The sequence below is a fragment of the Pleurodeles waltl genome, chromosome 4_1 (genome assembly GCF_031143425.1).
Source record: "Pleurodeles waltl isolate 20211129_DDA chromosome 4_1, aPleWal1.hap1.20221129, whole genome shotgun sequence".
NCBI classification, from domain to species: domain Eukaryota; kingdom Metazoa; phylum Chordata; class Amphibia; order Caudata; family Salamandridae; genus Pleurodeles; species Pleurodeles waltl.
The window spans coordinates 835,022,940-835,039,097 of NC_090442.1; the positions used below are offsets into that span (position 1 = coordinate 835,022,940).

The 16,158-nt window shown below is 42.2% G+C and overlaps 1 protein-coding gene across 1 annotated transcript in view; it reads left to right on the top strand.

Annotated features, from left to right (window-relative positions):
• The window catches only part of LOC138288591 (uncharacterized), a 300,606-nt gene that overhangs the window by 157,887 nt on the left and 126,561 nt on the right, over positions 1-16,158 (top strand). Inside the window, exon 8 of the mRNA XM_069230091.1 lies at positions 11,174-11,328. Coding sequence (XP_069086192.1) covers positions 11,174-11,328 — 155 coding nt within the window. The remainder of the gene's footprint in view (positions 1-11,173; positions 11,329-16,158) is intronic.

The following is a 16,158-nucleotide window of genomic DNA, read 5'->3' on the forward strand; positions in this document are numbered from 1 at the left end:
GATCACCCTAACAGAGTGCCATCGACCAGGTGTTTTGCTTTACTTTTGACTGAGCCAAAATATACACACTGAAAAGAGTTGAAAAGATTCTCTAGAATGCACTTCTTAATCTGAAGAAGACATTTTTTATAGCTTTTTACAAGGTTCGTGAACGAAGGTTTGAATAGTAAAAAGTGTTCTTTCAAAATGTGCAACAACAACGTAAGACCACGTATAAAGAATCTTCAATATATAAACCGCAAATATATACATGCAAAGATACAAACTCTTATATTGATATTTAGATATATATTCATATGTAATGCAAAGCAAGTAATTAATACAAATTCATCACCGTAGGGCCTGTCAGATGGTTCATCTTTCTCATTCCAGCAAAAAGATGACCAGTTCAACTGCGAGAAAGAGATCCTCACCCTCATGGGACAAATGTCAGGCATTTGACGTCCAATCCTGACCGAGGTCTCGAAATTAATCGCTACTGAACAGGGCCACCTTTTTATATCTTAACCATGGAAAGGGCCTTCTAGAAGATCCCCCCCCTCCCCCCCCCCCCCTCAGATGGAAATATTAAAAAATGCTGGCTAGTTTAGGTAAACCTTGAAAGGAATGCTTCAGGAGCTGGTCACCTTCCCAAGGCACGCCTCCCAAAGTCAAACTGTTCTCTTGCCTATGATAAACACTAGCTTGTTATGGTCTTATTGTACTGACTGCTTATCTCCTAAATATCGTGTACCAGTCCTAGCTCTTGGGTGAGGAGGAAAACACACAGAAGTAGAAAAACACATTGCATAACATGTTTGCACGGAAAAATACTTTAACGTGGCGGTGAAGCTAAGCTGAACACAAAATGGAGTCTAGGCTGAATATAAAATTGAATCTATAACCAGTGACAAACCAGGTGCAAAGCGGTTGGACATGACATCAGTGGTCAACATGCAAATAACATTACACCAGGTGGACACCCACAGCCACCCAGGCAGACTAAACATCTCCAAGTGAGACCTGTGTTCTACCTCCTTCCGAGGGGAATCCTCCAGGTCATTGCCAAGCAGACAATCTGCATGCATAGCTGGATTCACAGCTACTTTCAAGGCACCAAGACCCCTTTCCATTCAAAGGAAACCTACACTACTCTGCACAGGCGCTTTGAGTTGTCTACCACAACTACTTGGTGAAGTACATGGGGATCTAGCTGCTCTTCAGACACCAGGTGACTTCTCAGAGTAGTCACACTGGCTCCTGGTTTTCTCATAGCTTCCACCCTCTGTCTATTGATGATCACCTACTGCCTGTACTTCTTAATGTTCTCAGGCGCAAGAGTTCTCTGGATCATCTCACTGTCCACTAGTGAGACAAGGGTCATCTCAGCTGGCTCCCACCCACCTGGAACCAACTTCTCCCCAAGTGCTACACTGGCCAAACCCTGTGCTTGAGCACCAGTGGGTGCCTGTGTCCACTTGGGACATTTGGGATCCCCCCTCACATGACCCACCTGGTCACATGCATAACACTTGTGGGGACCCCCCCCTCTGCAGGTTTCACTTCAGAATACCATGGCTTCTTTTCAACTGGGGGCTGGGAATCTTTACCGAGGGAACTAGGTTAGGGCCGTTTATAGACCACCCCCTGTGTGCCCTTAACCCACCACTTTTTCTGAGAGGGACCCTGCCTACTCTTGCTGTGGTCATCCCCATACCACTTTTGGACCCTGGTGTTCTCCCAATGATCTGCCTCCTGCGCAAGCTTCCTGGGATCAGTCAGCTTGCTATCAATCAGGTTCTGGCACAGCTCTGGAAAGCAAAGACTGTACAAGTGCTCCCAAGCAATTACGTTGCAAAGTCCCTCATAAGTTGTTACCTTACTGCCCTTCACCCAACCATCCAGTGACCTGCAGAAAGAGTCAACATATTCTAGCCAAGTTTGTGATTCTTTCTTTCTGTAGGACCTAAACTTGTCCTTGTACTGATCAGGGGTGAGACCATACCTTGTGAGTAGGGCATCCTTCATAATAGAGTAAGTGAGTCCCTAAGGATCCCCTAAAAATGTCAGAGTATCCCTCCCTTCTTCCTCAAAGTGCTTCCACAGATCCACCCTCTACCCCAATGTGACTCAGGGACCATCTTCCTGTGGAGAGCATACCCCTTAAACCACAAGTATATGTCATCCTCCCTCTTGTAATACTTAACTAGGTCTTTGGAAATGTACACCCTCCTCTCAGGCTGCACTTTGGTACTGCTGCCACCATCTCTACTAGACTGGCCCCTCTGATCTAGTCCCCTCAAACTAAGCTCATGAGCCAAGAGCATCTTTTTCTCCTCAATGGCCATCCTCCTCTCATCCATCTCCCTATCCATCTTCAGCTTCTCTAATTCAAACAGGTGCACCCTTTCTGCCCATCTGTCCTGCATCTCTTAAGGAGTCAGATCCTTAAAGGTCACACTGCTACCCGCCCTGGAGACTCTCCCTCCAGGCAGTACAGGGACATCTACTATGCCCTCATGGCTGTTGTGCACCTCCTCACCATCAATCGCCTCCTGTGTGCCCCCAACCTCCTTCGCTGTTACCCAGGCCCTCAGTGCCTTTCACAGCTCCTCCTCCCTGGCGGAGCTCCTAATGGAACAGGCAAGATCCTTACTGAACTGTTTGTTGAGCAACTGTATAACTCCTCAGCTTTTCCAACTCAAAGGCAGTTTCAGCTGGTGCATCTCCAGATTAAGACATGATGGCAAGTCAAAAGTGCAAAGTTCCAAGGCTAAACAAAGAGTTCCAGATGAGCAGTTCAAAAATCAAATAATAGAAGCAGATGAAGTCCAAAAAGAGAAAAAAACAAAAACAAGTGGTATTTGGTTACGTAATGGTCTGCACCAAAATTAGTAGTTACACTTAATCACTGTATGTCAAGTAGAAATAAAAGTTCAGTCCTCACCGCTGATCACCAATGTTAGAAATGGGGGACTCTGTTTGGCAGTCAGTTTGCACTCTGTCCCAGCCGGGACCCTCACTTTAGTCAGGTTAATGGAGAAACACACTTTGATAACCCCTGCTCACTCCCTTGGTAGCTTGGCACAAGCAGTCAGGCTTATCTCAAAGGCAATGTGTAAAGTATCTGTACCAACACGCACAGTAATGCAGTGAAAACACTACAAAATGGTTTGGAAAAATAGGTAATATTTATCTAAATCAAACAAGACCAAAACCACAAACATCCAGCATATCCAAGTCAATAAATTAATTTTTAAAAGAATAAGAGTCTTACTCCATAGAAAACCAAGTAAACCGTGATTTTACACAAAGTACCTGTTTTTTTTGCGTCAGAAATAAAGCCACACAGGCGAGCGTGCATCAGGAAAGTCAGCAATGCACCGATTCCTTACTTGCAAGTGAGGCCGTGCATTGTTTCTTGTCCGGTCGAGTAGGTGATGCAATGTTTTTTTTTCTCGCAAGAGAGCGATGCATCGATTTCTGGAAAAGGCACCTCAGTTCCGTGCAGGTCCATAATGATTATGATGCCCAGTGACGCTGCGTGAGAAATCCGGCTGTACCGTGATAGAAAACCACACTGCGTGGAGCTTGCATTGTTAAAAGCACCTCCAAGCGGATGTTGCGTCGTTTCTCCATCCTTGATGCCTCAATTCTCCCAGCCGCGATGCAGGTGTAGCGGCGATTCTAGCTGCGAAGCAGGTAGCGCATCGTTTTGCAGCCACGTTGCAGGTGGTGCGTCGAACATTTCCCCACCCGGTGTTCTGTGCGTGGATTTCAGTCCTTGTTCTGCCAACGTCACCTTTCAAGGGCCCATGGACTGGATGGGTCACCACTTGGCAGGGCAGGAGTCTCAGCAGAGAATCCAGGTGCTGGCAAAGGAAGTCTTTGATGGCCCTGAGACTTCAAAACAGGAGCAAGCTCAGTCCAAGCCCTTGGAAATTCTTCTCAAGCAGGAATGCACAGCAAAATTCAATATTTGTCACCTTTCACAGGCAGAAGAAGCAACTGCAGGATAGCCCAACAAAGCACAGTCACAGGCAGGGGAAGTACTTCTCTTCATCTCTTCTCTTTGGTAGAGGTTCCTCTTGAATCCAGAAGTGATCTTGAAGAAATATAAAGTCTGGAGACTTGGGTCCACTACTTATACTCCTTGCTGCCTTTGAAGTAGGCAAACTTCAAAGGAAAGTATCTGTTGTTTACAGGATCCTGCCTTGGCCAGGCCAGGCCCCAGGCACACACACCAGGGGGTGTAAGTGACCACTCCTCCCTCTACTCTAGCCCAGATGGCTCATCAGGATATTCACGGTTCACCCCAGCTCCCTTTGTGTCACTATCTAGAGGAGATTCACAAACAGCCCAACTGTCAGTCTGACCCAGACAGGGAATCCACAAATAGGGAGCGTCACAGAAGGGATTAAGCACAAAATGCCCACTTTCTAAAAGTGGCATTTTGAAACTAACAATCTAAAAACCAACTTCACTAAAATATGTATTTTTATATTGTGTGTTCAGAGACCCCAAACTCCATTTCTCCATATGCTCTCAAAGAGAAACTGCACTTTAAGAATATTTAAAGGCAGCCACAACCAATGTTCCCTTTAAGGTGCGCGCGTGCGCGCAGGATGTCTTTTCCCACCGCGCACACACCTTTACAAAGCACCCAGGTCACTGAGTTTTATTAGCTTTGTCTGTCTGGAGGGCACCGGGCTGCATTCAGGGCAATAAATCATGCTTATCAGCAGTCTGGCTGGCTGAGGTGATCGCTTGCTAGATAAAATGTTTATTTTGTCATTGTGTTCTCTCCAGTGCGTAATTTGTAAATAAAAAAAACTTGCCAGTGCCTAAAGCCCTCTTCTTAAACATGCCGCTGCTTCAATTAAAAGTGCAAACACAGAATACTAAGGCAGCATAATACTGAAGCCATCTCGGGCCTCTTCAATCCATTTAAAGCCAGTCCCTGGCCCTTCAGCTCACTCGTGCAGCTTTCTGTTTTCTCCCATTGTGACTATTTTTTGTTTTTCTTTTCCACCTGTCTTTCCCATATGTGTCTTTTACTCGCCGTAAATGCTTGAGTAAGAAAAATAAGCATCGGCCCTCAAAAATAGGAAACAACAAGTAAAACGTTTATCTTAAATAAAAAAGGTGCCAGTGCCCAAAGAGCTGCTGCAATTAAAAGTGCTGCTCATAGATACATTTCAAAGTACATTTCACCGGCTTTATGACTGGAATTTCGTTAAACGTTTTGTGCAAAGGCAAGAGGATGTGCTGTTTCAACTTTGAGGCTGGGACAGTGTTTAAGTCTCGGAGGCTCAAAATCCTGTGATTTTGGGAAAGGTGCTTAGTTTCTCCATGACTAAAAATAAATGTCTCTAACTATAAAGCTACTGGTGCTCGTGTAAACCACATGAACTATATGCAGTTACAAATTCGAAGGTGCAGGAGCATCCTTTGACAAACCGTACCTGTGTTTCCAATATCACACTAGAAGGGTAAAAAACAGTTTTAATCGCACTCTGGGAGAGAAAAAAGAATTAACAGTGAAGAAAATACTAAAAGCTGAACACTCAAAAGGTCTTTCTTTAGGTAAAGCATTTCACATATTTCTTTTTGCATTTTCTGTGGAGAATTGCTTGTCTCTTTGGAGCCCCTCGCTCCCAGAGGAATACCTGGAATGCAGAGCAGGCCTCGGAAGTGCAGTCTGTGTTTGCTTACAAAAACAAGATTGGCAGTTCTTGTTTACCAGCACCCTCATTGCACAAAATTGAAGTACTGGAGCGATTTACATGAGCACCAGTTACCTTACATAAGGACACATTAATTTATGGGCAAGTACAGGGAGATGAAGTGATCTGCCCAGAATCACAGGATATTCAGATGATGCCAAGATTGAACTGGCTTCCTCAGTTCCAAAGTCAGCAGCTCTGGCCATTACGCCACACTCTCTTGGGTTCATATCTGTAATGCAAATAGATTGTTTCTGGGATGTTCCACTAAGCATGTATATACTTTTCATTAATTCAAGGGGCAGGCTTTGACTTTTACACTAGGAAATAAGCTTTCCCTTTGTCGATGGGGCACATTAAAGTCCACATTTTATGGGTGAGTACTCCAAAGAAGTCATTCACAATGCATGTTGTGTTTTTCATGCACCCTGGACCCCAGATCTTCCTTGTGAAGAACAAGCTGTTTCAGTGTGCCAAAGAAGCTCTATACATAATTTTACATGTAAAGAAAGCAAACCTTACCATCGTGTTTCAAATGTGGTTCTTTTAATGTTCATCTGAACCATGTGACCTATATTTAACAAGTTTATTTGTACCTGGCATTTCCATTGCTTGGTCCTATAATAATCCATAAGTAAATCTTTTTTTTAAAAAATAAGTTAGATAAAAGTACCTCCCCATCATTGGAAAACTTGTTCCAGTCCGGAAGATCAGTCACTATTCTTTGCCATTTCAAAACTGGCTTTTTGTGAACCCAGGCTGACTATTAATTAAATGTTTTTTTCTCGTTCTCTGATTTGGTGTACACCAGCTATCTGCTCAGAATCTGTTCTTTTTCAAATAATTGCCCCTTTTTTGGGTGAACACTTTTTCGCCAGTCCTTTTACTCATCATTCACCAGCCCTCCCATTCACCACCCGCATCTAACCTCCTGTTCATCACTATCACCCACCCTCCCATTAAACACCCAACCCGCCCTCCCATTCACTGCCCCACTCACGCTCCCATTCATTGCCCCACCCGACTGCCTGTTCACCGCCCTCACCCGATTGCCAAAGCCAATAGCTAGCCCATAGGCAGTGCCGCCAGCAAAGGCGTGAGTATTTAAATGTGTTCCTAGTTTTTTTTGTTACTGCAGGAAGAGCATGCCAAAACTTCAATCCCATTCCCCAGTCTTGCTCAAACCTGCAGGTGACAGAGCCAAACCCTTGTGTACAGACTAGTGCTCAGTGGGACTGACATCTGTCTTCTCAGCTCTTTGGGAAAGTGCAGTGATTTGTCTGCTTGCTCACTTGTATAGTGCATCATAAAACAAAGGAAGGAAACAAATTAAATCTGCCTTTGTACATTTTGTGGTGTTTTAACAGCAGACACAGTGCTCTACAATATAGATTCAAGACATTGGCAAAGCCAATAGCTCTGGCTAAACACTTATAAGGTCCCAAAGCCAAGACCTAAAGGCAATGCCAGTGCTTCATGCACTACTGCTGTGCTGTATCTGTGCTGTGTATGAGGGAAGCTTGTACTGCAGCCTGAACTGTATGTGTGCTGTGCATGACGGAAGCTTGCACTGCTACCTGTGCTAAATCTGCACTGTGTATGAGGGAAGCTTGCACTGCTGCTGCCTGTGCTGTATCTGCTCAGTGTGAGAGAAACTTGCACTGCTGCAGTGCTGTAACTGTGCTGTGTGTGGGGAATATTGTTCTGCTGCTGTACTGTATCTGCTGTGAGTAAAGGAAGCTTGCACTGCTGTTGTGCTGTACCTGTCTGTGTGTGATGGAAGCTTGCACTGCTGTTGTGCTGTACCTGTGCTGTGTGTGAAGGAAGCTTGCACTAGTGCTGTGCTGTATATGTGCTGTGTGTGAGGGAAGGTTGCACTAATGCTGCTTGTGCTGTAGCTGCTATGTGTGAGGGAAGCTTACACTGCTGCTGTATCGGTGCTGTGGATGAGGGAAGCTTGTACTGCTGCTGTGCTGTATTTGCTGTGTGTGAGGGACGCTTGCCCTGCTGCTGTATCTGCACTGTGTGTGAGGGAAGCTTGCACTGCTGCTGCCTATGAAGATCTGGTGTGTGTAAGGGAAGCTTGCATTGCTGCTGCCTGTACTGTATCTGCTTTGTGTGAATTCTGTGAGGGAAGCTTGCATAGTACCTTCTATGTGAGGGAAGCTTGCATTGTATCTTCTCAGTTAAGATATAAACTACCTATCCCTCTCTATCTTCCTTTCTATGTATTCTATGCAGCTCTCACCCATATATTTTCACCATGCCACATAATTGCACTACACAAATACACTCGGTACCACACAATTTCACACTGCACAATTCCACAAGTAACAATTCAAATACAAACCACAAATTTCGACTCCACACCACATACATCCTCTACACTCCAAATCAAAACACATAAATAAAAGACATTGTCATTTACAACACCAATAGCTTGCACTCTTGCCAATGCAAGACCTATTGTATTGCAAATGCTTGTTATATACTGTCCTTCTAATTGACTGATTTGGATAATCAGAATGCCTAGCTTTAATAACATGCTGCAAAACCAGAGAACACAAGAAGGATAAGTGCCAAATGCTGTACTCTGTACTGCAGGTCACAGATTAGGTAGCTGGTTATTGTGAGGAATACCCAGGGTTATGGATGGGCTAAAGTCACTGTCCGCATTAACGATCCTGGGACTAAGCAAACTATGCCTTAATGTTGTCTGTTTGTTGAGCCCCTGCCATGACTTCAGTTTGTAAGATGCACTATATTCAGGGCCACTAAAATTATGCAATTGTGTTGCCGCAGCATTTTGTATGGTTATAGATTTTCCACATAAACAAAAATCTGCAACCAAAATACATTGTTTATAGCTCAAACGGTTCGAATATTACTAAAACCCACCGCCACATGAAGACGTGGAGTGGAAGGCCGTTCTTGTCACCTTTCTGTTGCTTGCTGTGAGTGCATGTGCTAGCGCCTGCGTCTTGCTTGGGAGACTCTGTTGTGTACAGTAAAGGGCTTGGAGCCTGCCTGTCACTTACTTTTTGTTGCCTTGCGTGGCACTCTTCTATACAGTCTTGTAATTCGTCACTGGAAGCCAAGCATCATTTGCTTTCCTCTGTGTGGAGCAGGTACCAAGCACTGATTGATTCAACTTAATCTGTGCCCCTTCGCTGCTCCTGATGTGAACGAGATACTATTTTCTTCTTTTTAACTTCTAATGCCCTGCCTTTTTTGCTTTAGTGGTAAAACAAAGCTATGGAGTGGCAAATGCCAATGATCTTGGTAGTTATGCGCTGCGCTCGCGTGAATGGTTAATTTCTTGGCACACGTATCCTTAGCTGCAGCGCACAGAGACCTTACGCTGCCGCACACAGTGGAAAAAAATTAGAGGGAACATTGGCCACAACATTAACCTATGAGAGAGCTAGGCCTTGCAAAACCGAATTTGGGAGTATTTCACTGTTAGGACATGTAAAACACATCAGTACTTGTCCCACCTGTAACATACACTGCACTCTGCCCAGGAGGCTACCTAGGGCCTACCTTAGGGGTGCCTTACTTGTATAAAAATGGAAGGTTTGGGCCTGGCAAGTGGGCACACTTGCCAGGTCAAATTGACAGTTTAAAAACTGCACACACAGACACTGCAGTGGCAGGTCTGAGCCATGTTTACAGGGCTACTCGTGTGGGTGGCACAAGCAGTGCTGTAGGCCCACTAGTAGCATTTGATTTACAGGCCCGAGGCACCTCTAGTGCACTGTACTAGGGACTTATTAGTAAATTAAATATGCCAATCATGGAAAAGCCAATTACACATGTAATTTCACATAGGGTGCACTTGCTCTTTAGCACTGGTCAGCAGTGGTAAAGTGCCCAGAGTAACAAAAACAGAGTCCAGCACACAGCAACAACCTAGGAGGTAGAAGCAAAAAGTTAGGAGAGATCAAGCCAAGGATGCCAGGTCTAACACCCATGGTTTGTGCAGCACGTTTGTGTACTAAGACACTTAGAAGCTCTATTTGGGCCTATTTTGGTCACCTCACAAGATGAATATGAAATAGCTAATAGCAATTTAGTAAATCTTTCTACCATTCCTCAAAATTATATCGAACTCAAATGTAAAGCCTTAATAATACCTTTCTACCCCTTTTTGAGTTGCTTAACACAAGTAGCAATCATGACCTATGCAAATACTACATAAGAGCTCAGAAAGGACGTCAGGTCTACTTCTGTTTAAGATCAACCTCTGTTCTGCTGCGGTGAACCTTGGGACTCAATGAAAATTTATCCCTACTTGCATGGCTCCCAGTGAGTCAACAGGTCATGATTAACTTCCCACAGTCTGGTAAATGGCAAGTACACCAGTATGAGAGTAACGGTCTTTCTTTTCAGATGTAATGTAGCACTGAAAAGCTCAACTTTCCTAACATGAAACCTCCCAAAATACAGGTTGCATGAGAGACTATAACTTGTTTCTGGCTGCCTCTTTTTAACCGAAAGGGACATAACCCCTCCTGCCCCTTTCCAGCACCTCATTTCCTCTTCTTCTTTATGGGCCTACTTACGGTGAGTCTTCTGTTTTTTCAGTGGCACTAAAATGGATCCTGGCAAGTGATCTGAAACACTATAACTACAGAGTTTACCTCTGTTCGAGTTGTTCATCAGAAGAGTGGACTGGTTCAGCCAGCTCAAGGCTGGAGAATGGCATTCCCAGCCCCTACTCATAATTAGGCCTTTGAGTGATATTGTATGCTTTTGGGATGTTTTATGTTGTGAGGCCACTTCTGGTACCACAATAGGACAACAGGTCCTGTGTGACTTTCTTCCTCCTGATTCCAAATGGCCTCTCAAGCACAAAATCCAGACAGGCTGCATTCTACTGTGACATCTCAGGCTGTGTGCTGTCAGTCTGAAGTCACTTTATTAGTGGAAATCAAAGCATACAAACACTACAGTACTACACTCAATTCCCATACAAAAACAAATCTATGTAGTGCAGCACCTAGTGATTTAAACAAAGTGGTAACAATTCCCGGGCAACTGATATAGTAAGGAATCTAGATGATCTACTCCAGGCTTCATTGGAAATACTCTTCAGAGTTTTAAAGAGATTATGAAGAAAATTGAGGAATATAACAAGCAGTTTGCCAAAGGTAGTTTGTAATAAGAATTTGCCATATTCAAAATATGCAACATGCCTGACTTGTGATTTGATTCTAGCAAATAAAGGGCATTGAAAACCTATACAATAAGTACTTACTAATCTGATTTTTAAAGCATTATCAACATACAACTAAAGCAGCGTATTTAAATCTATACTGGACTTTGTTACTTCTGTGAGTTGGAAAAAATGACCAATGTATTTGAATGTTAAAGAAAAATGTTGGTTGGGTTGCCACCAGAAAAATAAACTAAGTCCATTTTAACTTGAGAAACACTGTTATATTTTGTGTTTGCTTTTTGTCTAGATAAACGAGACACACATAATATTTCAACATCACCTTCAAAATACGTACGACCAAGATATTGTTATTACAAGAGGGGACTTTACACTAATATGGCAGTGTGTTTACCTCCGTGACAAAATTCTCACCATTCATGATGGGGCGTTTACATCTATTAGGTGAGTCAAACATACTTCTTGCTTCTGCATATGTAGCTGCAGAATGGATTCAATGCGCTATGGAAGTTTATTACTACTAACGGTTGACCATAAAAGTCCATGAAAATCAGCTGAGTACCAACATTGCTTTTAGTGAATGGCACGCTTGTAGTATTAACCTGTCAGACAATACAAGGGCAAGTTCTTTTACCAGAACCCAAACACTCTGTGACTATAAGGTTGTGCACATCTTTGCGGCGAATGTTTTTGGATACAGAGCAACCTTGTTACAAGCAGAGGGCTTGGAAGCCGTTGTGTGCTACTTCTGGGTGCATGTCCCCATTACTGACTAACTGAGCCCTCGGCATGGATTTTTATCTAAGAGTGGCCTGAGGATCCTTAAGCTGGAATACCAATATCTTAATTTACAACTGAGTTCTTTTAGAGTCAATAAAGAGAGTTCCTAATAGTTTAGAATCATTTATTGATGATTTAATATAGTCTTTATTGATCAATATTCTCAAGTTACAGAAACACAGACAAAGAGTGTCCTGCATCTTTCCTTATTCTATTTATTTTCATCCCACAAGTGTAATATATCTGAATAATTATTTCTTCTTTGTCTGGGAAAGTTTAGGACAGAACGTTCAGCCTGTTACATTAACGAAGATTCTCACGGTTATCTGTCTCATGTGCTTACAGCTATCACACTATTCTGAAGCAATATATCAACTCTTTCTACGACTTACTACAATCAATGCAGTGGAATGAATACTCTGTTTTATCTAACTGCTCAGCAAACTAGGTAGTTCCCATGAACATTTCTAAATCTGTACTACTTCCTTACGTAATAATCTTAATAATGATTTCTTTTAACCATCACCTCACACCTTTTATATTGTTCAGGCAATGCTCTCTAATTACCTATCCCCTCAGTTCCAAACGCAGCAGTGGCAAGAATTAGTGGTCAGTCACAGTGGTCTTCTCATCTGTCATCTCAGTTCTCTCATCTGGTCTGCTATGCTTGCGTGTATTCTGCTACCAACGACACTGATGCTGCTCCCTACCTTTCCCTAGGACACCTTTCATAATTAACTGATTGATACAATAGTTCTTGTTAGATGGCAAGGATCAGACACAATCGCTTCCTTTCTCGTGCGTCTCAAATTCCGTAAAAACTATTTTGCACACATAAGTGTAATGCCTACGTGTTCCACACTAGTCATATAATGTCAATGTTTCCAAATCTTAAAGCAATGTTACTTTTCTAAATACATGTCAGCGTATTCCAAATCAGTTTAGTAGGTGGTTAAGAGCGTAAGTAATACTGGGTCTGTTGTTTTAATGAAATATGTCATTTCACATGTCAGGAATAGGTTACAGAACAAACATCTTAATAAATAGAAAAAATTGTGTCAGCCTAGCAAATTTCGCAAGTAATGCTGCATGGGTTAGACAGAGTTAAGAGCATGCTTTTAAACATTCGAGCAACAACAGATTTTAGACCTAGCGATTCATTCTCATGTTGGTGATTAATGTTATGATCCTTAATTTTCTACTGGGGCCTTATCAATCTCCCTGTGACGGTTTGAAACCATCATAAATAATCAATAAATATTTTTCAATCATGTCAGATATGTCTGTTTCATTTCATTCGTTCTTTCTTTTATTGTCTTATAGTCTTCACTAACTTTCACTCATTTCTATTTCCTTTTTCATTCTTCTTTTTAATTTGTTTTCTCTGTGTTTCTTCTTCATTAGTAATTGTATATTTGCACAAAGGCAATAAAATGCAATAATACATATAATCACTACTATAATTGTAATACGTTTATAACTAAGGATCCCACCTCCCAGGTCCTTTAACCATGCTCCCACTTTTGAGAATACTTTAGAGATACTTTCAGCCATAGAGTCTCCAGAGGTTTTAAATCTACTTTAAATCAGTAATGTTGTTTGCATATGCTTCTATCTTTTTGCTTTCATCTGGAACATAACTAAGGCAATTTTCAGTTCTTAACATTTTACAGACTCATTCTTTCTTAGCTAAAAGGATGTCTAAAGCATATCGATTTTGTGAAACCATTGATCTAACAGCAATAAGTTCAGCGTTTTCCAATAATATAGCTCAAAATGTACTAGTTGTTAATCTATCCACAACTGCAGAGAGTTTTCTTATTTTCTCATCATTCAGTACCACTCCCACAGCTGGAATAACTGCTCCAAATATATCTCCCACCGTTTGTGTCTCTTCATTCACAGCTCTTGTGTATCCCTTAATAGCTGGTGTCATTGGTAGTTATCTAAAGAATCCACGTGATACATTTCGGGAAAGATCAGTCCTAAATAACATATTCCCTCCTAAAATGCAGCAATTTAAAATAAGCATTCTTTCCATAAATAAAATGTATTCCTGGTATGGTTGGATCATCCTCTTGAAAGTTCTGCCATTCACTTCCTGATGACTCGTGTGTTCTCACTTACTATTTCCGCTAATATTTTCTTTCCTTGGACTTGTTGTTTATACACACATCTTTCAAATCAACCTCTCACCCAGTCTTACTTTAGGTACACAAAGCAACATCACAAAATAAAATGATGGACGGAGTGTTGAAACGTTTCAAACACTCACCCCCAGTCACAGATCTGGGTTTAATTCATCGTTATTTTGCTTGCCACGGCACCCCAGTTTGGACCCAGCCATATGCAAATCAGTCTTGACCCTGTTCCTCTGGGGTGGCATGGTGAGCAAAAGAACAATGGATTAAACCCAGATCTGTGAATGGAGGTGAGTGTTTGCATTGTTCAGCACTCCATCCAGCATCCTTTTGTGTTGTTAAAGTTGCCCTAAGTGGGAAGGGTATGCCCAGACGTGGGTCCCGTGCTCACTGTGCCACTGGATTCAAGCTAGCCTGGCTGATGAAGGGTGATACCCTGAAACCGGTCCCAGGATGCTTGTTTCCGGTCAAGGGAGGACCTGGCCTGGCAGTTCGGCCTGGACTGTTCCCATGAGGAACAGGGTCAAGGCTGATTTGTATATGGCTGGGTCCAAACTGGGGTGGCATGGTGAGCAAAAGAATGATGGATTAAACCCAGATCTGTGACTGGGGGTGGGTGTTTGCATTGTTCAGCACTCCGTCCATCATCCTTTTGTGTTGTTAAGTTAGGTACAGTCATCTTTTTCTTGTATTCATCATCTTCTCCCTTCCACACATTCTTTTGTACATCATTTTTGTTGTTTTCAGCCTTTGTAATCCTTTCATTCCTTTCCTCTAGCATGTCTAAAAACTTTCTCTTGCCCATTCATTCTACATGTTATATTTCTCTCATGCACTTTAACAGTGTTTATGGCATAAAAGGGTCTAAAATAATGCCATGTCTCCATTTCTCTAGCTTCTGGGTGTAAATTCATATCTTTCATTAAGGGTACTTTTGAAAGCACCATTTAAAAATTTGAAAAATACTACTCAAAATGGGGCAGTCTATATACTAAGCTAAGCAATATGCTACATGATGTAACATGAGTAGTATGTGATGATATGATACTTGGTCATCATCTGAAAAGGCATAACAATTCTGAACATCTAAAGCTCTAGTGTATTCTTGCACTCATTTTGAATAAACATTTATTGCATAATCATCTTTTATGCAATCTACAAATGACGTTTTCAGCCTGTCTTCGTCTATTGCAGAAAGATGTGTTATATTCTGAAATAAAGATACTGTCCACTCAGTTTCTGGTGTGAAATGTGTAAGGAGTGTCCCTAAGAACATCTTAACCCTGGTTCTAGTTACAGTTCACATTTTCTCTACAATCAGATCTACTACTGAAACAATCTGTTGGTAACAGCAGTGAGAAGAGGAGAAGAAAAAATAAAATAAAGCAAATCTTTTTTTTCATTAGTTTTCATATTTCGTTCGACAATCCCTAACTCTACTCAGTGCCCTTCTCAATTGCTATCCCTAAATTTATTCTTCTTAATCTCGGCTCTAGGTGAGTTTCTTCTTGAAAGTCTCTTTCCTTGTGCAGCTTCTTTTCCTTTCAAGGAGGTTCAAGTTGTTTTGTTCTTCTTTCAATTATTTCAGAGATTGGTATGTTCAATATTTGTCCCAGATAGTATGTCCATTCAGGTAATGAATATCTTCAACAAGGTACTCGTGTTCTTTTTGACCTTCTGAGTGTGTCTGATGAGCTTACTGTTTCACTAGTAACACTTGATTCTTCTTCTTTGATCATTTCCAGTGGTGTTAGTTTACTGGCCAGCACTCCTCTGACAGATTTAATTCACTTACCCTTCATTTTTGTGACTGCTACGGGAACCTGGGTCTTCAAGTTCCCTTGGCACTTCCGCTTTTCTTTCTGAATCTTGACTTCTGACTATTACAGTCTGTATTTCATAGTTGTCTCCACTCTTTGAAATATGGACCACTTCACCTGTTAGAGTTTCCACACCCCAATTTTCTCTTCACTGATTCTGACCACTGTTTTCTTCTTGTGCAACGTTCGGTTGCACGTACACCAAAGCACTAGGCTTTATTTCGTCTTTTGGGCTCCTTGCCTTCTGAGGGTGAGAGGCATGGATCCAATTTGGAATTACAGCACACTTTATAGCAGTGTTGGTGGTCAGAATGACCTGAAAGGAACCTTTCCAACGAGGCTCTAAACAGGACTTTCTTACGTGCTTCACAATGTAAATCCAGTCTCCAGGATTTAGATTGTGGCACTGTTCTTGACTTGGGTTCTTGTTTGCAGCTTCAATCTGTCAAGACACAGAACATGCCACATCAGCCAGACCTTTGCAGTAATCGATACCATGTCATCTATTATGTTCACAAGCACATTTGCTGGTA